Source organism: Hippichthys cyanospilos, chromosome 10 (assembly GCF_059441005.1).
Source record: "Hippichthys cyanospilos isolate Australia breed blue-spotted pipefish chromosome 10, RoL_Hcya_1.0, whole genome shotgun sequence".
Lineage (NCBI taxonomy): Eukaryota > Metazoa > Chordata > Actinopteri > Syngnathiformes > Syngnathidae > Hippichthys > Hippichthys cyanospilos.
In genome coordinates this window covers 2,020,098-2,040,805 of record NC_142378.1, presented here as the reverse complement: position 1 = coordinate 2,040,805, position 20,708 = coordinate 2,020,098, and the positions used below count along the sequence as shown (strand labels likewise).

The 20,708-nt window shown below is 43.1% G+C and overlaps 5 protein-coding genes across 7 annotated transcripts in view; 3 read left to right on the top strand and 2 right to left on the bottom strand.

The window, feature by feature from the left end:
• tmem131 (transmembrane protein 131) overlaps positions 1 to 6,601 on the top strand; it is a 23,995-nt gene extending 17,394 nt beyond the window's left edge. For all 3 annotated transcript variants that reach the window (XM_088425596.1, XM_088425595.1, XM_088425594.1), the window contains 18 exons: positions 48 to 157; positions 916 to 988; positions 1,072 to 1,223; positions 1,298 to 1,440; positions 1,507 to 1,693; positions 1,761 to 1,946; positions 2,026 to 2,181; positions 2,636 to 3,060; positions 3,253 to 3,437; positions 3,525 to 3,652; positions 3,730 to 3,848; positions 3,918 to 4,067; positions 4,153 to 4,303; positions 4,376 to 4,491; positions 4,723 to 4,789; positions 4,865 to 4,968; positions 5,687 to 5,832; positions 5,908 to 6,601. In XM_088425596.1, coding sequence (XP_088281722.1) covers positions 48 to 157; positions 916 to 988; positions 1,072 to 1,223; positions 1,298 to 1,440; positions 1,507 to 1,693; positions 1,761 to 1,946; positions 2,026 to 2,181; positions 2,636 to 3,060; positions 3,253 to 3,437; positions 3,525 to 3,652; positions 3,730 to 3,848; positions 3,918 to 4,067; positions 4,153 to 4,303; positions 4,376 to 4,491; positions 4,723 to 4,789; positions 4,865 to 4,968; positions 5,687 to 5,832; positions 5,908 to 6,162 — 2,853 coding nt within the window. In that variant the 3' untranslated portion in view covers positions 6,163 to 6,601. The remainder of the gene's footprint in view (positions 1 to 47; positions 158 to 915; positions 989 to 1,071; positions 1,224 to 1,297; positions 1,441 to 1,506; positions 1,694 to 1,760; positions 1,947 to 2,025; positions 2,182 to 2,635; positions 3,061 to 3,252; positions 3,438 to 3,524; positions 3,653 to 3,729; positions 3,849 to 3,917; positions 4,068 to 4,152; positions 4,304 to 4,375; positions 4,492 to 4,722; positions 4,790 to 4,864; positions 4,969 to 5,686; positions 5,833 to 5,907) is intronic.
• LOC148416548 (inosine-uridine preferring nucleoside hydrolase) lies at positions 6,482 to 9,697 on the bottom strand. The gene is made up of 5 exons (XM_088425601.1): positions 9,270 to 9,697; positions 8,386 to 8,571; positions 8,203 to 8,314; positions 7,417 to 7,553; positions 6,482 to 7,109 (listed from the first exon to the last, which is right to left on the bottom strand). Exons 1-5 carry the CDS (start codon positions 9,450 to 9,452, stop codon positions 6,747 to 6,749), a joined length of 981 nt encoding a protein of 326 aa, XP_088281727.1. The 5' UTR covers positions 9,453 to 9,697; the 3' UTR covers positions 6,482 to 6,746.
• On the top strand, positions 9,623 to 15,732 carry LOC148416547 (basic immunoglobulin-like variable motif-containing protein). The gene is made up of 9 exons (XM_088425597.1): positions 9,623 to 9,980; positions 10,595 to 11,034; positions 11,294 to 11,420; positions 11,933 to 12,028; positions 12,105 to 12,209; positions 13,156 to 13,383; positions 13,440 to 13,523; positions 13,586 to 13,682; positions 14,450 to 15,732. Exons 2-9 carry the CDS (start codon positions 10,611 to 10,613, stop codon positions 14,696 to 14,698), a joined length of 1,410 nt encoding a protein of 469 aa, XP_088281723.1. The 5' UTR covers positions 9,623 to 9,980; positions 10,595 to 10,610; the 3' UTR covers positions 14,699 to 15,732.
• Positions 14,939 to 18,030, bottom strand: LOC148416546 (uncharacterized). Its single transcript, XM_088425600.1, has 7 exons — positions 17,796 to 18,030; positions 17,389 to 17,456; positions 17,044 to 17,314; positions 16,288 to 16,449; positions 16,019 to 16,224; positions 15,130 to 15,206; positions 14,939 to 15,056 (listed from the first exon to the last, which is right to left on the bottom strand). The coding sequence occupies exons 1-7, from the start codon at positions 17,898 to 17,900 to the stop codon at positions 14,959 to 14,961; spliced, it is 987 nt and encodes a 328-aa protein (XP_088281726.1). The 5' UTR covers positions 17,901 to 18,030; the 3' UTR covers positions 14,939 to 14,958.
• Positions 16,850 to 20,708, top strand: part of nme7 (NME/NM23 family member 7) — a 17,181-nt gene continuing 13,322 nt past the window's right edge. Inside the window, exons 1-3 of the mRNA XM_088425598.1 lie at positions 16,850 to 17,347; positions 19,169 to 19,276; positions 20,339 to 20,505. Coding sequence (XP_088281724.1) covers positions 17,288 to 17,347; positions 19,169 to 19,276; positions 20,339 to 20,505 — 335 coding nt within the window. The 5' untranslated portion in view covers positions 16,850 to 17,287. The remainder of the gene's footprint in view (positions 17,348 to 19,168; positions 19,277 to 20,338; positions 20,506 to 20,708) is intronic.

Sequence of the window (20,708 nt, the reverse complement as noted above, 5' to 3'; positions counted from 1 at the left end):
TCTTGAGGTGTTGTTAAACATCTCCTCCGCTGTCCGCGCGTCTGCAGGAAAGAGAGGTAACGCTGCAGAATCCAGCCGACGTTCCTGTCTACGTCCAGGTTCTCCCGCTGGCACTATTGCCCAACCCCTCGGTATTCTCCGGAAAGTTGGCGGACAGGTATGAAGTCACTCCCGACCGCTTGCGTCATCTTTGTATATTTACAGACGTCGTTCAGCCGGTTATTGATTCAGACGGTCGGTCGGTCACGTTGCCCCCACTGTGGCCCTTTTGGTTGAGTTTACATAGCAGGTTCAAGTGCCCAATACAAATTTAATCCTAATCGTGAGAGTTACGTGTTAAAATCATGAGACCATAAAACATAGTTGTTGTTTTTTATTTGTAGCTAAACTTTCAACTTACTTCACTGGCCACCATCTGCAATTGCCGTGCTTGTTTAATAGACATTGAATGCAGTATTTAATGGTCTGTATTTGCTGTTTGATTTTTGTGGGTGATTTTTTTACATTGGGTGATGTCAAGTTGGCATTGACTTCTGCATGGTTTATGTTTAGGTTATGCTTGTCCGGTATCCGATACCAGATTTATTTTCGCTATAAGATCTGAAGTTTTTCATTTTCCCAGCATTTTGTTCTTTCTATAGTGTCAATGCCCATATCACAAAAATCTGACTTGTAACTTGAACCATCAAGGGGAAATCCAGCCTATATATAGTACCACGTATTATTAATAGCTCCAAACATGCTGAGGCTATCCTCACTGGTGAGACTGATTCATCACAACTGCCTTAAGCTTTTTTAAGCTGTGAAAAAGTTATTGTCCCTTTCTTCTCCTTATCACTGTTTTGTATGAATGTCCTATCTTGTTGTGTTTCATGTGTTTATTAAAGTTTGTGTCTAACTCCCTCGCTCTGTCAGATGGCAACCAGAAAATCTATCAAATATCAACATTGACACAAACACAATGGAGTTCCAAGTGCAAAGAAACCAGGTGAGTGGTTGTGAAGATATCATGCTCACACTGGCCTCCGGGTTGCCTCCTGATTGAAAGTTTTTTTTTTTTCCCCTCGCCAGACAACTGCGGCGAAGAGCGTCACCGGGTTTGCAGAGGGATCAAGTCGGCCCTTTGTCTACAACCTTGTCTTAATGCCCAGGGAGGTGAAGTCGCTCAACATTAGATTCACACCAGTCAGTAACCACAGCATCTCCACGCTGCTCATAGTCAGGTAAAGGTCTCAGCTTGCAAAGAAAATTCCCTCAACTTGAGTCTGTTTCTGAAGTCTTCACTCTTGCTTTTCAGGAATAATCTGACTGTGATAGATACCATCCTGTTGCATGGCCACGGTACCACAGAAAGCCTAAAAATTGGTGGGAAGCCTCCAGGCTATGGCAGCTCCTTGAGGTTTAAGATGACCGAAGCGCTGCTAAGAGAATGCACAGACAGTGAGTATCCACATTGAGCACTTTTGCTCGGAACCCTCGCAAACTGAAACTCTATTTAAATTTCAGAGAAAAGAGTCAAGGATCCCACATTCACACTAAAGCGGACGTTCCGAATAGAGAACACGGGACTGCTTCCCATTACCATCCGCTCGGCGGAGATTAATGGGCAAGCGTGTGAGGGATTTGGATTTAAGATTCTCAACTGTCAGGAGTTTGTACTTCAACCCAATGTGTCAGAAGACCTCGTTATTCTGTGAGTGATGCGCGCCGGCCAAATTTGAAAGTTCCTTAGTGAAAAATGACCTTCCCCCTCCTCGCAGATTTACGCCAGACTTCACCTCGTCGCGGGTGATACGTGAGCTCAAGTTGGTGACGCACGGCGGCTCGGAGTTCGTCTTTGTGATGAACGCCTCTCTGCCGTACCACATGCTGGCGGCCTGCGCCGAGACATTGCCCCGGCCCACTTGGGAGATGGAGCTCTGTATCATCGTGGCGGTCGTCATGAGGTCAGGCCGGGATGCCCTTATTTTCCACAAATGTTTCTGTAAGTCTCCTCACGACACCTGAACTTTATTTGTCCTGCAGTTCTATGTTTCTCCTGGTCATCGGCACGGCCTACCTGGAAGCGCAGAGCATCTGGGAGCCCTTCAAGAGGCGCGTGTCCGTAGAGCCCAACTGCACTTTAGAAACGGGGAAGCCGTTTAATCTCAGGGATTTAGTGCAACTGCACAGTGATTCAAAGTGAGTGACTAAAACAGGCTGTATTTATTCTAGCAGTTAGCTTTAGCCAGCTAGCGGGTGCGGAGTGCACCCACTTTACAACCTTATTCAAACTATGAACGCATTTGTAAGCTGAGCCGTGATTGGTTATTCCTGAGTCATTTTCAGTCTACACTCAGCAACTGTCAAAATGATTTTTCTGCTTCAATTTTTATTCATGCAATATTGATCAGAATCCTGCGTTTGGATTAGTGGGGGCACACAGAAGATTAAAGACATTTTTAGGGGGTTGGCTTCTTTATCAAATGAGTTAAAATTAAAAAATGGCCACACAACACTTAGCGGGCTGATTTAAGAAGAGTGGTAATGCGTGTTTCTCATGAACTTTGCTTACTGCTCAGTTTAGCATCGCTAAAACTTCCTGGCTAAAAAGAGGTGAAATTTGCTCTAATGTGTGACCGCTTTGCCATTCCAGTGATCCACCCCAGACTTCCAGGAGCTTGTACGCATCCAGCAACGGTGCCACACGCGGAGGCCGCCACGGCAACAGCCGGACCCTGTCCGACTCTGACGGCCAAGATAAGCGCTCCAAGATCAGCCTGGGCCGCTCGTCGACGTCTGCGCAAGCCCCTTCCTCCTCCCACCTATCCAAAGGAGGAAGCGGTTCCTCGAGTCAGGAAGGCGCCAATGGACCATCCGACTGCCAGTTGACCAACCGCAAAGCACGCAGCAGCAAACCAGATCCACAGATTTCCAATTCAGTCGCGTCGTCGTCATCGCAACAAAGGGGCGCTGCCTGTGACACGGAATATGCCAACCTGGTCAACGCAATGGACACCGACCGCCACCGTCCGGAGTCACTCGTAGAAACGCTGCAAGACCAGAATTCTCACAACAAAGGTGTTTACTTTTGTTAGCTTTATTGTTTTTAACCACACAAATCCCCCTTTTCAAATTGGGGAGTCTTCACTAGGGAGATAATTTTCCCCTGAGGACCTCATAATCCTAAAGGCTATGAGTTATATATTGGAATCAAAAAGTATGGGAATTTTTGTCCAGATTCCTAATGCCATATATTTTTTCTTCCCCCAGCGTTAGAATCCAAAGGGAAAGTGCGGGGCAAAACAAAAGTACAGAAAAAAAAGGAAGAAAAAGTAAAAAAGTCTGTAGTGAAGACGCCAGGCGAAGAGGTAAAAGACAACTTGGCCGATAACGACGACAGCTCCTCCACCACCACGGAAACATCTAATCCAGATGTTGAAACCAGTGTCAAAGAGGTATTAGCCCCCCCCCCCCCCCTCCCCCCAAACAAACAAAAAAAACAGCTTGAACTGCTCTGATTAAAAATGTTGCTTTCTCATCAGGAGCCTCTTAAAAAGAAAGGAAGGACGGGAGTTCCAGCAAAAGAAGAAAAAGAAGATCCAAATTCCAATTTCCTCATTAAGCCTAAATCCAAGAAAGGAGCAGCAAAAAAGGAGGTTGAAAAAGCCAGGTCAGTTTTGCATTGTCTGTCGGCGTGTTTGATCTGTGTCGATGGCAACCATTAGAAAAGAAACCCGTGTCGCTCAGTTCCCTGGAGTTGCCGTACGTGACGCCTCTGGAGAACAAACAGCGCAAGGGCTTGACGTCCAAATCGCTCCAACCCCTCACCAGCGTCCCCAAGACGAGACCGCTGCAAAATCCCAGATGTGAGTCTTTCCCTCCTCTCCTTTCACCCGACGGAGCGACCTGATCTTTGATTCGCCGTCCCTCCGCAGTCGAAGGAAAGCTTGACGAAGGTCGCTCCTCTCTGCTGGCCAAACTGCTGTCCACCTCCGTGCAGGAGCTCGGACACAGCAGCAGCTCGGAGGGCGAGAAGGAGTTCGCCCCGCCCGAGTGGGACATCCCCGTTTGCAAAAACAGCGTCCGTAAGTGCCCCCGCCCGAATCGCGACAGGAGGGCACTCCGGCGGCGGCTTACGTGGATCTATGTATTGGTTGAACGCATGTTTAGAAGCAGATAGTCTCCAGCAGATCTCCCTGCAGACGTTAAACGCAGACCCTTTCCTCAAGCGATCGTCCATGCCCGGGACTTGCTCCCCACCGCCCGCCTCCCCCCGCCTCCTGTCTCGTGGAAGCTACAGCAGTGTTCTCAACAGTAACAGGTGAGCGTACGCTCTCACTAGAGCACGCGTCCCTCTACAGTCGGTGATTCAAACTCCCGATTTTGGTCAAAGCGACGTCAACCACAACAAAGCCCCCGGAAGTAAAAGTAGCTGCTCCGCGCCGCTCCCCGGCAAAAATGGAAACCCCACTTTCGCTGCGGTGGCTGCTGGCTACGACAAGAGTCCAGGTAAGAATTTGTGATGAAACCGTCCGTCTACCGCAACATTTTCAAAGTTCTTCTTTCATGGACCACAAAGCCAAAAATAGAAGGTTGTGAGGGCTGCTTGGACATTATGAAACTTTTGAAGGGGAACAAACCTTGCTGTAGATATGATTTATATGCCATGGCCCGCAAAAAATGCTGTTTGTCCATTAGTGTATAAGCAAATATTGGTCTTCAGTAATTTGTTGCCACCAGGTGGTTCTGGAGGCCTATCAAGAAGTCTGGCGCACACAACGTCAGTGGAGAGTGACAGCTCAGACAAGTACTGACGACACGAAAAACAAGGATCACGTCACACGCGCGTGCAATTCCTAACAATGTGTATTTTGCTTTGTAGCTCAGGGTTGTGGAGTCCCATCGACACCACCAGCAGTCCCAATTTTAACTCCACAAACTCCTTCTCTGCTTTTGGGCCCAACAACTCCTTCAACCTGACAGGAGGTAAGATTCGCATGAACGGGAAAGATTTTTGGGCAATCTTGCTCCATCGATTTAATATACAATTACAGTGTTCCCTCGCAACTTAGTGCATCACTTTTTACAGCTTCAGTACTTGATATTTTGTTTTTTCCTGAACTGTGTCAACTGTCATTTTAGGTTTTATTAAACATATCATACACTTTTATTTATTGACAACATTAGGATTATTCTTGATAGCGTTGAAATTTTAGCTTCTCGCCATCAAATAATCTCCCCGTACTGGTAGTCCTCCATTAAATCAGACTTCGTTTACTTTTAGTGTGGGAAAGAAGGATTTTTTTTTTCTTGTTTTGAAGAATCAAACTAAATGATGCATATTTTATGTTTGTGTTTTCTGCATCTATGACATGTCCAGTGGTTGAATTAAAGGAAGAAAATTAACAATGCCTCTTTTAAAAATGTGATATTCTTCAATTATTGAAATAATCATCAGTTGCAGCCACAGATTGAATCATTAAAGCTCGTTTTATAAGATTACAATTCTTGTGCCTATGACACTTCAAAAAATGTGTTCTCATAAACTCATAATTCAAATTATTTCCGAGGGAAAAAATTGGGCCTCCATCCTTTTTTTGTGGAAGACTTTTTGGAAAAGAATGCATACGTGAACATCTATTTGACAAGCCACTCGGACTTTGTCTCTTGTGTAGGATATCTTTGTGAAACCCTTGTTGATTAGTTTTCAGCGGAATCAGCCTCCAGAAGCCGGCGGAGCCCCAGCTAGGCTGGGCCGAGTTCACTACGGTGCCGTCGTCCATCTGGCCCAGCGCCGACCCCCTTCACTCCTGGCCCAGCAGCTCCGGCTCGCCCACGGCGCCCACCTCAGTAAGACGCTTCCTGTCCTCCGCCACTCTGCAGCCTCACGGTAAGATTTTTTTGTTGTTGTTTTTTGCGTCGCAGTCACTCCTGGGGAGCAGCCACAATCCGTGGCCCGCCGGATTCGGCAACTCCATTTGGTCGGCGGGCGCCAACTCGTCGCTGAACCTCTACTCCCCCACCGCCAATTTGCCCACGCTGACGGACCCCCTGGACACCTCGCCGCCCCTGCCCTCCACCGACATGAGCCGCACGTACGACCCGTGGAGCGCGTGGCAGTCCGGGCTTAGCCGACGCAGCTCGGAGCCCTGGCCCAGTTCCCCGGAGGACGCCAGTTAAAACAGCACTTAATCCGGCGAACCCATCTGATATTTTTGTCAAAGCGCGACGGGGAAGGAATTTCGATCGCATCCTTTGTGTTTAGGTTTTCCTGCCGCTTTTTATTCACAGGGGGCCGACAATTTTATTTGTTTTAACAGAGGCGCGCCCCCTCGGCCCCTCTAAAAGTTTAGACGTTATGAATTGTAAGGCTGGAAGTTTGGTTCGCCGTGCAGAATCTCAGTTCAGTATTAAAAAGTTCCAACGTTTTTCATAGTTTTATTACAATTGGTTCAAAGGACTTTAAAGCCCCCATTGGACAGCAACCTCGGCTCCGATTGGACGTTAAGAAAAAGCCTCCCTGTTTTAAAAGTCCACAAAGTACTTAAGTTTAAGGTATGAATGGTGTACCAAGTCTTTCAATTGTCAGCAAATTCAAATAAAAGGTTTCAGCACAGCGCCTCCTTGTGGCTCTCAATGTCATTTGTAATCAATTGAGCGTCAATTCCTTGTCTTTATTATACTGCCCCCAAGTGGCCAATGAGTGCACACCAGGAGTAATGTAAAGCATTTGATTGGTTTAAAAAGCATTTTAATTATGACATTTATTTTCCAGGCTGCCCGAGTGACTCAAACAGTAGCCGTGCCAACTTGTCCTTGTGGCACTTGGTGTACACGGTCACACAGTGCTTCTTGTTAAGGCGGCCCGCGCAGTCCAGCGCCATCATTCCGCGGCACATGGCGCCCTGAAGCTCCACGCGCACCGGGCAGCGCATGCTGTCGGCAACCACGCCGGCATCCACGCAAGCCGCCACCGCATACGAGTCGTAGGAGACGAAGCCCGGCCCGAATTGAACGTCGCGCGTCTTGCTTAGGGCTTCCTGGGAGTAGGCCCGGCAGCGCGAAGTGATGGTCTTCATGAAGCGGGACGCCGCCGTGTCCTGGTTCCTCAGCTCCTCGAAGAACTCCTTCATGGGGGAAGAAGCAGAAAAGATCCTGAGGGTGAGGCACCTTACAATTTGTTTGTTTGATTTCCAGGCAAAAATAATACGATTAGGATTTTTCCTTAGATGCTTAACAATGTCCTGAAGTGAACTGAAGTAGACGCTTGAACTGCATGAGACCAAACCCAGAAATTAGCTGAACTGAAACCTTCATGCAGGTTAGAGGCTCTCGAGGACAGCCTCTAACCTGCATGAAGGTTTCCGTCGTCAAACACATGATCAGCTCAGCAGAATGGAGTTAAGATAATTTAAGGGCGTTTGTATGGTTTACCCATGACAGGGAGTTTCTGCAGGCGTACTCCCACGTTGTCATGTAGGTCGTGCATAAGAACTCCTCCAGAACCACGTAAGCGGCCTCAGGATCCATGGCAAAGTTAAATTCCGCACATGGGGACAAGTTCCCTTTTCCTGGAATCACACAATGAAAACATGCAAAACAACATTCATCCCCCCCCAAAAATGGAAAAATACACAGACACAAACTTGGGTTCACATGTCCAATATTGATTATTCAGGATGATTTTATGATACCAGGCACATTTTATCATGTTTGTTTAGTAAAAAAAAAAAAAAAAAACTAAAGAAATCCACCTTTATGACTTTGAGCCTATTTGGGCCAGAGGTGTCCAAACTACGGCCTGGGGTCCATTTGCGGCCCGCAATCCACATTTTTGAAGCCTGCGGCATATGCTAAAAATGCTTTCCACGTGACTCGCAATGCTATTAAAAAAAACAATCCAAATTTATCTCATTTTAAACAGAAAGCCTTGACTTAGCAGATTTTTTTATTCTTCAACTAACTATGGTATAAAGTGTTTAAATTTATGCACTAAATCTCCAGGAGCTATTGGTGAATTAATTACTAAAGTACTTTAAGCTACACCTGATCTAGAAACACCGTAGTTGCCCTTTCCATCGAAAGAAAAGAATATGTTAAATGTAGAAAGGGACTCCGCCCATTTCTTTCTATTGTGATGATTACAAGATTTTTTGTTGGATTTTTTTTCTCTGGAAAAAAAAACAAAACAATAGAACCAACCACCTTGAGTGTGGTTACCTTCCATGTTGCCTCCCATGATGTAAAGTTCTTTAAGCTTTCCAGGGAAGCTTGGGTCTAGCTTGACGGCCAGCGCCAGGTTGGTGAGGGGCCCCAGGGCCACCAGTGTCACCTGCATCCACCAATCCATGCTTCGTTTTTTTAAGTCGCCAATAACGATGTCTCCAAGGGCCGTCCACGTACCTGCTCAGGATTCTCCTCCACCAAGCGCAGGATGGCGCTCACAGCGTGTTCCTTCTGGATTTTCTCCTTCCACTTGGGGTCCCTCTCTTCTAAGATGTCCCCAAGGCCATCCGTGCCAAAGTGGTCGGTGTGGTCAATGGTGGCGCTCCCGAGCAGGGGCCCAGCAGACCCTCGAAATACTGGAATCTGCCCAAATCAAAACCGTGAGGCAAAACATTCAGGTCAGGTTTCTCTCAACATTTTTTTTTTTTCTTAGTTTGACCTAATTCAATTCTAGTACATTTATGTTGCTGATAACATGAAAAAATGTCACATTGCAGTCAAACTTGTCAGATTAAAACATGGACAATTATGTTGTAAATCATGAAAATCGTTAATGTGATCAGTTAAATAAGACATCCTTATCTGATCAGCTAAATTGACAATTTTTGTCACCATTTGACGTGGGGTTATGAATATTTTTGACACAAAAAAACGAAGTTAGACAGTCGTTCAAATGTACACGAAAATGTACATAATTAGTGTGCTTTTCTATATCACTAAAGAAAAACAATGTGTAGAGGGGGCTGAGCTGGTGACCTGGAACGGAAGTGATTTTATTTAATTTGCGAATGTGGAAGGCAACCTTGCCTTTATTTTTAATAAAAAAGCTTGTGCATCACATTAACATAAAAATTCGGCGTATTTACAGGTATTTGCCTCACGATTTGCAGCGGAGTTTTGCAATAAAACTTTCGACATAAGGCCATTTTATAAAATATAAAACTTATGTAATAAAATGTCGTGAAACTTTTAAAAAATATATGTCTTCTTTCCTAGTTTAAATACCCCTTCCCATTTTTTTTTTCTTTTTTAAAATATCTGCATCATTCCAACCAACCAACCTGTTCCCGCTGCCCCACCGCAAGCACTTTGAACACATTTTGGCACACATCGTCCACGGACGCGTTCCCGAACACGCAGGTGATAGCCAGGACGCGAACGTTCGGCGCCGCTAAGGCGACAAAGATGGCCTGCGCATCATCGATTCCGCAGTCCGTGTCGATGACGAGCAGTTTCTCGGACATCTTGCCTTAAAACCGAGCGTCACTTTCCAAGCGGACAAGAAGTCTCACATTTCCGAGGGGAATTTGAACCTTTCTGGGAGGCGAGTCGCAGAATTCTCACGTTTGATTGGCTTGAAGTGGCGGAGGGGATTTGTTGTAGATAATAATTACTAAAGATGCATCCAAATGTACTGCAAAACATTAATTATTAATTTCAAAACAAGTTAACCATTATACTCGCTTGAGTGTTTGATTGTCGTTCCTTCTTTGTCTAGTTGCGCTATAGAAAATGGATGGAATAAAAGACCCCCATCCGCCGGAAATGGTTCAATCTGTTTCTGCTAATGCGGAAGTGGGTACATTCAACTGACGTAAGAAAGCTAATGTCGCTAATGTGTTATTACGAAGGCTCTAAATTTTTAACATTTTACTCCCCGCCCCCAAAAATAATATTTCACAATAGTAAGCTTCATAAGGAACTATAGAAACACTTGCACCTGCTTTCTTTTCTAACTGATGTATAGCCTGGTTCCTTCATCGAGTCCTCAGGTACAATTTCTGATCTTGTTTTTTATTCACGATCTCATTTTGTTCACAAGAATGTTTTGCTATATTACTCGATAAAAGGTCAAGAATTTTTTTCCGCAGCTTTCTGGCGTATTTGTCCTGCTCGACAGAGCTTTAAAGTAATATCTAATATTGCTAACTAGCACTGCAGTCAAACACAGTAAAATAAAATATGTCAATGTTCAATTAAAATGTACAGTGTTCCCTCGCTATAACGTGCTTCACGTTTTGCGGCATCCGTGTTTCGCACATTTTTTTTCATGTGAAGGGAGAGTAATCTGACTGTTGATGGTCTGAATGACAATACTATAACTACTGCCAGGATTTTGTTGCCAAACAAAACATACTGTGAAACGGGAATAGAACAAACAAAACAATGTATAATCAACCACTAAAAATATATGCCAAAAAAAACCATTATACTTTATATAAGAAAGAGAGAAAAAAAACTTCAATAAACACAAACTGAAATTAAAATTAAACGTATCGTTTGAATATGGTGCTCTAGAAAGAAAAATAAGTTATTGGTTTCCTCCTGGAGAATTTTTGCTCCAAAAATATGTAAAACATAGTTTTTTGCATCAATATTTTCTCAGGTGGAGTGAGTAGCCCATGCCGAACTCATCAGAGGGCCCAGCCGCTCCGTCAGAAGCGTCAAGTATGCAAAGGCAGCCCGTAAGCAGAGAAGAAGAGGACCGGCGCCTGATTGGCTCCCTGGCCCGTGACGCCTCCACCGGCATCCCTCGGCGGGCATCCAGCGGCGAGCTCCAGCTTCCCCGCTCTTTTCCGGTCACGCATTCCCGGGAGAAGTTCTACACCGTCTGCTCCGATTACGCGCTGCTCAACCGGGCGGTGAGGAAGCAGGATGACGGGGAAAAGGCCGTACGGGATTTCCAGTCGGCGGGAGCGTGCGTTCTTTCCGACGCCGACTGCGACATGGAGGACCTGACGGCCGGCGGGGACGGCAAGACCACCTTGGCGTGGGAGATCGACACCACGGACTTCAAGGCTGTGCTCACGCGCAAAATTAGGAAGGGTGAGGCCATTGACTTTTCTGCCAAATTTAACCCTTTTTTTGGGGGGGGGGGTAAACTTTTAATAAAACGGTTATTCTTGAAGAAATATGATGGGAAGTTTTATACAAAAATTAAAAAAAAAAATCATGAAAAAAGTATAAATGTTTCTAAAATTAAGTCATGTGACTTTTACAGAAAAAAAAAATTATAAAATCCCCCCCAAAAATGTATCTGAAAATCTTTCTCTAAAAATCTTTTTTCCTCGTTTCCCCTTTTAAGGCAGCATGAAGAAGTGCAGCAGCAAAAAGATGAAGCCGGACCGAGCCAGTCGGAACCTTCAGGAGGTCCTGGCTCAGCCCTCCCTGGAGGACGTGAAGCAGAGAAAGGTTTTTGACCTCCGAAGATGGTAAATCTTTTTATTATTATTTTTGCTGTTGTTGTCATTTTTAAAATAAAAAAAAAAGAGATTGGAAAGGCTTTATAAGTTCTGTTCTGCCGCTTGTTAATTTTCGTTGTGATTGCACTGTTGAACACTAGATGGCAGTCTTTTTGACTAAAGAGAAGATTGAAACCTGGAAGTCTGATACATCGGTTCTTGCTCTGTAACGTTAACACAAGGCACCAAAAATATGAAACATTTTAACCTGAAGAAGAAAGTAAGAGCAATGTTCTATTCTTATTTTTCGAAATCGCATCATTTATTAATGTGATTTAGAAAAAAAAAATGTTGACAGCAATTTAAAAAAAATTCAACTCCTGCTCCAATTTTGACAATAAAAGCACCACAGCCCCACCTGGTGCCATGAATGTGCAATTACACTTCACATGGCACAAGCAGTTTAGTTCTGAATAAAGTTGTTTGTCTGCGTCATGACCTCGGATTACTGCATTTCTTTTTATTTTTTGGGGGCGGGGTAGGTACTGCATCAGTCGGCCGCAGTACAAGACGTCGTGCGGGATCTCATCGCTGGTGTCCTGCTGGAACTTCCTGTACAGCACGCTTGGCGCAGGAAGGTGAAGAGCGCCCTCACCGTCGCCGTCTCGCCGTCATCGCATTCAAAATGTTGACGTCGTTATGTTTCCTTGCCAGTCTGCCGCCCATCTCCCAGGAGGAGGCGCTACACATCCTGGGCTTCCAGCCGCCCTTTGACGACATCAAATTCGGACCTTTCACGGGCAACGCCACGCTCATGCGGTAAGACGGGGAACTTGAAGCGCACTTCGTGTGTCTCGCTCAGCGGTATTGATGACGTTAATGGAGCTATATTGTAAACTTTGATAAAAAATGTTGCCTCTATTTTGGTGTCTAGTTTGTTTTTGGAAAATACAAATCTTCCCGGTTGGTTTTGTGTGTGTTTTTTTTTGTTTTTATTTTTCTCCCTAGCTGTTATTTAATCTTTACTTTATATCAAATGTTCTGATTGACTACTGTTTTATTATCTTACCTTCTTGAATCCGATATACACATTTTTAGTACTAAAGTAATTGATTACTTTTGAGGCCAAAAGCACTGAAGTAATTAATTACTTTAGGGACTAAAAGTACAAAAGTAATTTGTTATCTTCCGTACTAAAAGTACTGAAGTGATTGATGATTTTAGGTACTAAAAGTACTAAAGTGATTGGTTACTTACTTTATGTACTAAAAGTACTGTATTAAAGTACAAAAGTAATTGGTTACTTACTTTGGATATTAAAAGTACTAAAGGAAAGCACTAAAGTCATTGGTTAACCTAGGTACTAAAAGTAGTAAAGTAAAGCACTAAACTAATTGATTACTTTTGTCCTAAAGTAATTGGTCACTTACTTTAGGCACTAAAAGTATTGAACTGATTAGATTTTTTAGGTACCAAAAGTTACAAAGTAATCGCTAACTTTAGATACAAGAAGTACTAAATTAATTGGTTACTTTAGGTTCTAAAAGTACTGAAGTGAGTGATTATTTTAGGTACTAAAAGTACCAAAGGCAAATGATTGCTTTTGGTTCTAAAAGTACTCAACACTTTTTGAGCCAAACTGTTGAAAAAGAAATGAAAAACATACCTGAAAAAAGTACTTGGGGTTGAATGTCTGGATTCAACGGAAAAGTTTCTGAAAGTTACCATCGCTCATCACTTTGGATCTTCTTCATCTTCTCCCAAGATGGTTCCGGCAAATTAACGACCACTTCCGGGTGCGGGGCTGCTCGTACATCCTGTACAAGCCGCACGGGAAACATAAAACGGCGGGAGAGACGGCGGAGGGAGCCTTGGCCAAGCTCATCCTGGGCCTGAGGGACGAGACCATGGCCTACGTCTACCATTGCCAGAACCACTACTGCTGCCCCCTGGGTTTTGAGGCCACGCCCCTCAAAGCCGCCAAGGCTTACAGGTCAGTAATTTATGCGCCGGCGTTAATTATAAAATATTCATGTTGCACGTTACTAGGGGTCCCCTGCCCACCAACGAGATGGAATACTGGATCCTGATCGGAGAACCCAGCAGGAAGCACGCAGCCATCCACTGTAAAAAGTAAGACGCGGGGTCCTAGACCTTCCTCTTAGCGCTTCTCCGAGACGGTTGTTCTCGCACAGGTGGATGGACATCGTCACCGACCTCAACACTCAGAATCCGGAATATTTGGACATCCGCCACATGGAGAAGGGCATCCAGAGGCGCACCACCAAAAAAGTAGGCTTGTTCCTCCTTGTTTCATTTCACCTTGTTACAATTTAATTTATGACCCTTGTATGTACAAGTTCACTTAGGCACACAAGGCTACAGGGATTCAGGTCATGAAGAGATACTAGGGAGCTGAAATTTCACCCACATAAAGACAACATGTCAAAGTTCAACATGGCTTGACCATTTGGTTATCACACTACTAGAAATATACCATAACTTGTGCCAAAATGATGCGGAAGGAAATTACCCAAAAATTGTCAAAAAAGGGTTAATCTCACAAAGGGGGCGTATACATTGAGTGAAATATGATTATGATGAGACAGTCATGTCTAAATAAATAAATATGCTTAATTTCCACTTCTGGTAGATGACAGGACAGAGCTTTACCAATTGAAATCAAGTTATGAATAACACGACTTTTGGGCAAATTGATTTATGACCCCTTTACAATTAGCACAACATGGAGCTGCTTGTTTTTGGTCAGAACATGATAAAAAATGGCATGTTGACGTTATAATCACATAGACCACTGATTAGAGGTATGACTTTTTGCTACTTATTAGCAAATTGATGTATGACCCTGTGATTTGTCAGATTTATGACCATGTTCCAAAACAATTAGGATTCATGGCTTCATTTATGTTGTTTTTCTACAAGCTCAAAAAAAAGAGTTATATCTAAACAGAACTCTTGTTTTTTCATCTCAGTATGAGGGCGTAGTGACCAGTTACAAATAGATTTATGACCCTTAAAACAAGATGGTGGGTTCTCAGGTGGGCGGCAACCTACATTGCATCATGGCCTTCCAGCGGGTCAACTGGCAGAAGCTGGGACCCTGGGCCCTCAACCTGGAAAATTTGCGGCACGCCGCCGCCGAGGGGGACGAACCCAAGCGCCTTGCTCAGCTGGGACGTTCGCAAAGCACGGGCAGCCAAAAGGACGCCCCCTGGAGGCGCGTGTCCAACGCTGCAGAAAACAGACTGACGGGCTCGCCCGACGACGACCAGGACGATGCGGACTGAACTCCAGGACAATGAAAAACAGGACAAAGGGTGGGATGACCACACAGAATAAGACGCGTTCGGAGCATTCGTAAACACAAATGGGATATACATAAATCATTATGAAAATTCCCTTTACATGCTGATGCACTATGTTAATTTATTGCTTGTACAGAACACATAGTCACATTCCGTTTTTCCTCATCTTTTGTAGGTGAAAACGGTAAAACTTGTCAATTTCCCAAGAAATTCTTAAAACACTGAACGCTTGAATAGAAACTTTATTTTAAGTGTTTCATTTCCAGGTGTGCTTCCTCCTTCGTTGGTAAGTGTCGTCTCAGATCGCGAATTTGATCCGGACTAACGCGGCAGCAACCACCTGACAGAACGGAAAAAAACAAAACCTTTTCAAATCCAGCGTTAACTTTCATCCATAAAAATCGTAAACTTACCGATCAAAGCAGCTCCTCGCTTGATCCAAGTGTCACTTAGAGCCGGTATTGTTGCTGACGTTTTCATTGTCTGCCATCTTAAAAAGTACAAAAGCCTGCGTTAAGATTAGAAGAATATTAAGGATTGTTGCAGTTAGATTTATGACCATGTGCTGACCATATTTGCCACATTTTTTCCAATGTCCTTATATTGGGGCGCATTAGCATCAAAGTTGCTCCTCAGTATAGTGCTCTTTCATCCCGTTCCTTTGAAATCTGACTTGACAGGGTTTTTGCAAGTGGATTTATGACCCCTTTGTCGTTTTGCATATTGAATACATTATGTGAGTACTATGGCAACTGTGCTCCGGTAAAGTGTTTTGTTTTGAAGCATTACTGTGATTGATATTTGTTGCAAATGGATTTATGACCTTCATTTATTAATTATACAGACTATTAGATTTGACTTTTAAGTTAGAATCGTTGGCCTTGAATAAGACTTTTTTTTTTTTTTTTTTTGCAAGTATTTATAAGAACCAGGGCTGCATATTCTTTTTATTACATTCTGCTTATGTGAGTTCATTAATAAAACCACACAAAAAACATTTGTTAAGATTAGAGGAAGCCTTAATGTTGATGCGGTTTGATTTATGACCCCTTCACAACACACATTTGATCTAGAATTGTGAATTTTTATGTTTTCATATACATATCTGAAATCCTCAAAACTATAAATTTCACTTATAGCCATACATGGTTTCTTGAAAATGTATTGCCCTGTAACAATACGAATGTGAAGGATTTATGACTCTGTTGCAATTCAGAATTGCATTTAGGGCCAGTTTATTTGTTATTGTAAAATAAGCAAAGTTTATAGGCGTACCTTCTAAAGTGTCTGTTGTAAACTCACCCCCGCTGGGCATCCCATTCCTCCCCGCTGTTGGGGTACACCACCCATCTCCTATCAGGGCTCTTCAGGCCTGCGACAGAATCCAACAGAGGCTCCACCCACTCCGGAGGACAACAATTGACACCAACAGCCAACACCTGCTTGGACCTGTCCGCCACATGGACGCCGTCTTGCAGTGGACGTCCGTCCGACAGATATGTCGCGCTCTGACAGCGCAAAGAAGGTGGTTTAAGTTATTTGACCAAGCCATGGCGGTAACCTTTCATTACCTTGCATGAGAAGGAAATCCAGGCTTCGCAGTTGGGGAATTCCCGGAGCAGCTCCACCAATGCTCCCGCTTCTTTCACACTTGGGATGGTCTCCAAGGCAAAGAGGTCCGCTCCTGCCGCTACCAAACATTGCAGTTGAGGCCGATGCCAAGCTTTCAACTCCTTGGAAAGCGGAGATGTTGTGTTTAAAGAACTGATCTGCATGTCATCCTCAAGCAGGGTTTGATTTATGGCCCCGTTAGGTCAAATTTGATTTAGGGCTGTTTATATTGGAGTAATTACAGTACTTCCTATGGAGTGTGTTTTGGTTTGCTTAAAGATGCATTTATGACCCTGGTCCCAAGATTTATGACTTATTTTTTTGTAAATTGATAAAAGAGTTACTTGGAGAATAATATGGGCTCAAAAATGGAGCCTTGAGGAATGCTACCAATTATTTTTATTGTAAATTTATAAATGACTTGGAGACTAACACAGGCACAAAATGGAGGCTTGAGGGGTCCCAGGATTCATGACTGTTTTTTTGTAAATTGATGTTTTACTTGGAGAATAACAAGGGAACAAAAATTGAGCCTTGCGGGACACCACTGCTTTTTTTTTCAATCATAAATTGATAAATGAGTTACTCCCAGGATTTATGACTCACATCTTAAAAACCTGTGTAAATGGATAAATGGGTTACTTGTAGAATAACAAGGGCACAAAAATGGAGCCTTGAGGGACTCCGCCGCTTTCTTTTTTTGCGATGCATCTCACCTCTATGCTCATTTTGTCTGCATATGCTCCACTGTACTCCGATCCATCATGCAGGAAGGCTCCATAGGGTCCCACAGACGCCGCCACCACTGTAGGATTGGTCGTCCGCTTTCCAGAACCAAATTCCGTCACCGCCTCTTTAGCCAGATGAAACCCGGACGCCAGCAGTTCATTGGCGGCATCCGAGCTGACGCCCATGTGTTGGACTAATCCTTGGATGGTGGCCTGGTAGGTGGCACTGGTGATGACGTCAGCACCACTCAAGAGGAAGCTGACGAAGCGTTGGGTCGGCGTTAACCAGCAGGTAATGAATAACTTTTTTTTTTTTTTTGCAATTTGACATACCTTTGATGAGCAGCTTTGATGGCCTGGGGGTTTGTGTACAACAGCCTGGCACTCCACAATGGATCTCCCTAATTAATAACAGTAATGATGATGATAACAAAATGCCCAATGTAGTCCTTTTAATTTACACTTATTTTGTGCTACCTGGTCAAACCTGGGCAATGTTTTTTTTATGCTTTATTTCTAGAAAATTACCAATGTAATTCTGTATTTGTGTGTGTTTTTAAAAAACTATTATCTGTTGTCCTTTACACGTGATGTTGTTTCAATTTATTTATTTTTAATATATGCATGCTCGTAATCATCCGTTATCGTAACCGCTTATCAAAAAAAATAATTTTAATAATGTATTCAATAATTGTAGAATGCAGTGGTTATAACCCGAAATTAATATATTGCAACAGTACCTGTAACTGTGCACCTTGCGCCTCCAATTCGGTTGCTAATCCGCCGTCCAGGAGCAGAACTCCTTCATTGTTGGAGTCATTTTTCAGACGACCACGTAAATTCATGAAAAACAAAAATGACGTGAAATAAAAGTGAATATAGTAACACCCTCTTTGCCTTGTAAACACAACTTGACACACACCACGCTGCTTTACTTCAATGTTGTGCTTCCGGGATTGAAGCAAGGTTCAAGTGTTGCGTTTATGGGCACTCGAACTTCTAACAATCACGAGTGTGAAGGACTTTCGCACTACCAGCAAATGCCCAGTAGATGTCGTTTGAAGATATGTTTTTTGGTAATAGCGTAAAGGCGTGCGAATAGAAATTAACTTGATTAAAAAAAAAAATCGTTTTCCACATGTACGTTTCCGTCTTATCATTCTCAGTTCAACAAATTTGCCATCAAAATGTATTTACTCCCATTTTGGCTGACTTATGTTTTATCTGATGTGATTTCAAGGTGAACACGAACAATTATATATAGCGATCCCCGTGATACAAATCTTTAATTCCCTATAAGTTGTTTTGCCTTTAATAGTCACATGAACGCACGTCTGCTTGTAGTTTCGTTACTATAGAAACCAACGCTGTGTTCATAGCACTCGGAAGTTTTACTTTTTGATTCATCTCTCTCGTCTCACCTAACAAGTAAAAACGACATTTGTGTCTTAAGAGCTTATAAACAATACATTTTTTGTGACAATATAGTAAAAAAAATAACAAAAGGTCGCATATTCAATATAAGTATAGGAATCTCGTGACCCCTCTTAAATATCAATGGAATAGTTACAACTCCCGACTTTTACACTGGACCTGAAATGCACCACGAGCATAGCCATTGCTAGCTACTGTAGCTAACGCTTGCCGAGCCAAACATTTGGGACATGAGGACTTCGTAAAACTAAATAATGGTATGTTGAGTAAGCGGAATTTTTTTTAACACAACAGAAAACTCGACCGTATTTCTAATTTCACATTGTTATGGTGAATAAAGTCGTCGAAATACGCCGAGTTAAATTGCATTTGAGTCGCTATTGTGTCTGATACTCTGTATTTACTGTTGCCATAGTGATTGTTATGTTGGTAAAATTAAACCATAGCAACATTAGCTACTCTTGCACAAACATTATTTTTAAATTCATGACTTAAACTAAGTTTAAAGAAAAAAAGCTTCTCATTGTGTAATTGTCGCCAGTAGGGAGCGCTACTACGTTGTATTTGTACTCAGCAAAATTTTTTTAGATAGAACTGTTTCAGATTTTTTTAATGAGTCAAGATGTTTTATGAATAAAGTTTTCGTAATGCAGATTTGTTTTTGTCTTCTGTTTTCTAGGGGGAGAATGAACGCTTTGCCTTCCTGGCTGATTGGTACGACTCGACCGCATCTCTTCTGCGGCGCTACCAGCTCTTTTACTACCCTCATGACCACGCCGTGGAGATGGTACAGAACCGTGTATTTTTATTTATTTATTTATTTTTACAAGGCATGAGCGAGTGCCAACATCAAGTATTGCTATCAGGCATATCCCTGGCCTCATTTCAAGGTATTGTTACTCGCCATGGCAGCCGATACTAGTTTCGCCAGCTTTACAATTACAAACTCGAAATTACAAAATAGAAGAGTGGAAAAGTGCCTTTGATCTACTAATCTACTAGTGGTGACAACTCTTAAGTGTTCCCTTGCCACTTTGCGCTTCACCTTTTGTGGAGAAAGTTGCTCAAAGATGAACATTTGAGGGAGGGGCATGGGTGTGAGCGGATGCACAAGGGAATAACAACACAGGCTGTGTCTGGCCCTTTAAGAATACTTACATTGTTAGGAATGGGCGGGGTTTAGTGCTAGGGGCTGTGGGGAGAGTTAGCAACCGCTCACCATGCGATGCACTGTGTGTTGTAAAAGAAAATGAGGTTTTAAAAGAAGATCTAAAAAGAAGATTTAAAAGAAAGATCGGCGAGGTTTTATCAAACACAATTAATTAAATGTGCAAATCGAACCCAGATTTCAAAGCAAACATGGTGCATCAGCATTTAGCTGTTATGCTGCACACAAATGGAATAAGCTGCCAACATGATTCATGTTAATGTAAATATCTTTTAAAGTCGATGTATTATAGGGTCATGATGTAAATTATTTGCTCATAAAGCGAGAAGATGAGCGCACGGGTTCAAGTCATTAATTTCACTTTAAAAGCAATATTATAATTCAGCGGTGGGATTTTTTTTACCCATGTTAATAATTTAGATTTTATTCTCCTTATGCCTTGCTTTTTATTTGGCACAAAAACATCCTTGCATATGAGGAAAAGCATTCTAAATGTTAATGAAACATCATATTAAACATATGCAGCCGTTTATTGATATTTATTGCAATGCTGATGGATTGTATTTTTTTTTTCCTGTGTTATTTTAAGATGGGCCTTTTCACGCCTCGTTCGCAACACAAATAACGTGGCCCGTTCTTCCCATTAATCCACGTTGATGGATTTGTGATGTTCTATGGCAGTTTGACGTGAAGAACCAGCGCATGTTCCTTCGGCGGACCAAATACGACGACCTGCACCTGAAGGATTTATTTGTGGGCAACCGGGTCAACGTCTTCTCTCGGCAGCTCAACATCGTCGACTACGGCGACAAATACACGGCCAACAAGCTGGGCAGCAAAAAAGAACGGTAACGCACGCCGGATTATTTTTAGAAGCTTCTTAAGCGGAAGTCCGGATGCGGGCCGCGCGCGTCAGATCAGAATAATCGCGCTAGACAAGGTCAAATCCTGACATGGGTCATTTTTCAAGAGCTATTTTGGAAGTCTGGTTTCACGTTTTATTAAATCTTCAAAGTCTCATGAGAGCGTTATATGCGCGTAAGAAATGCGA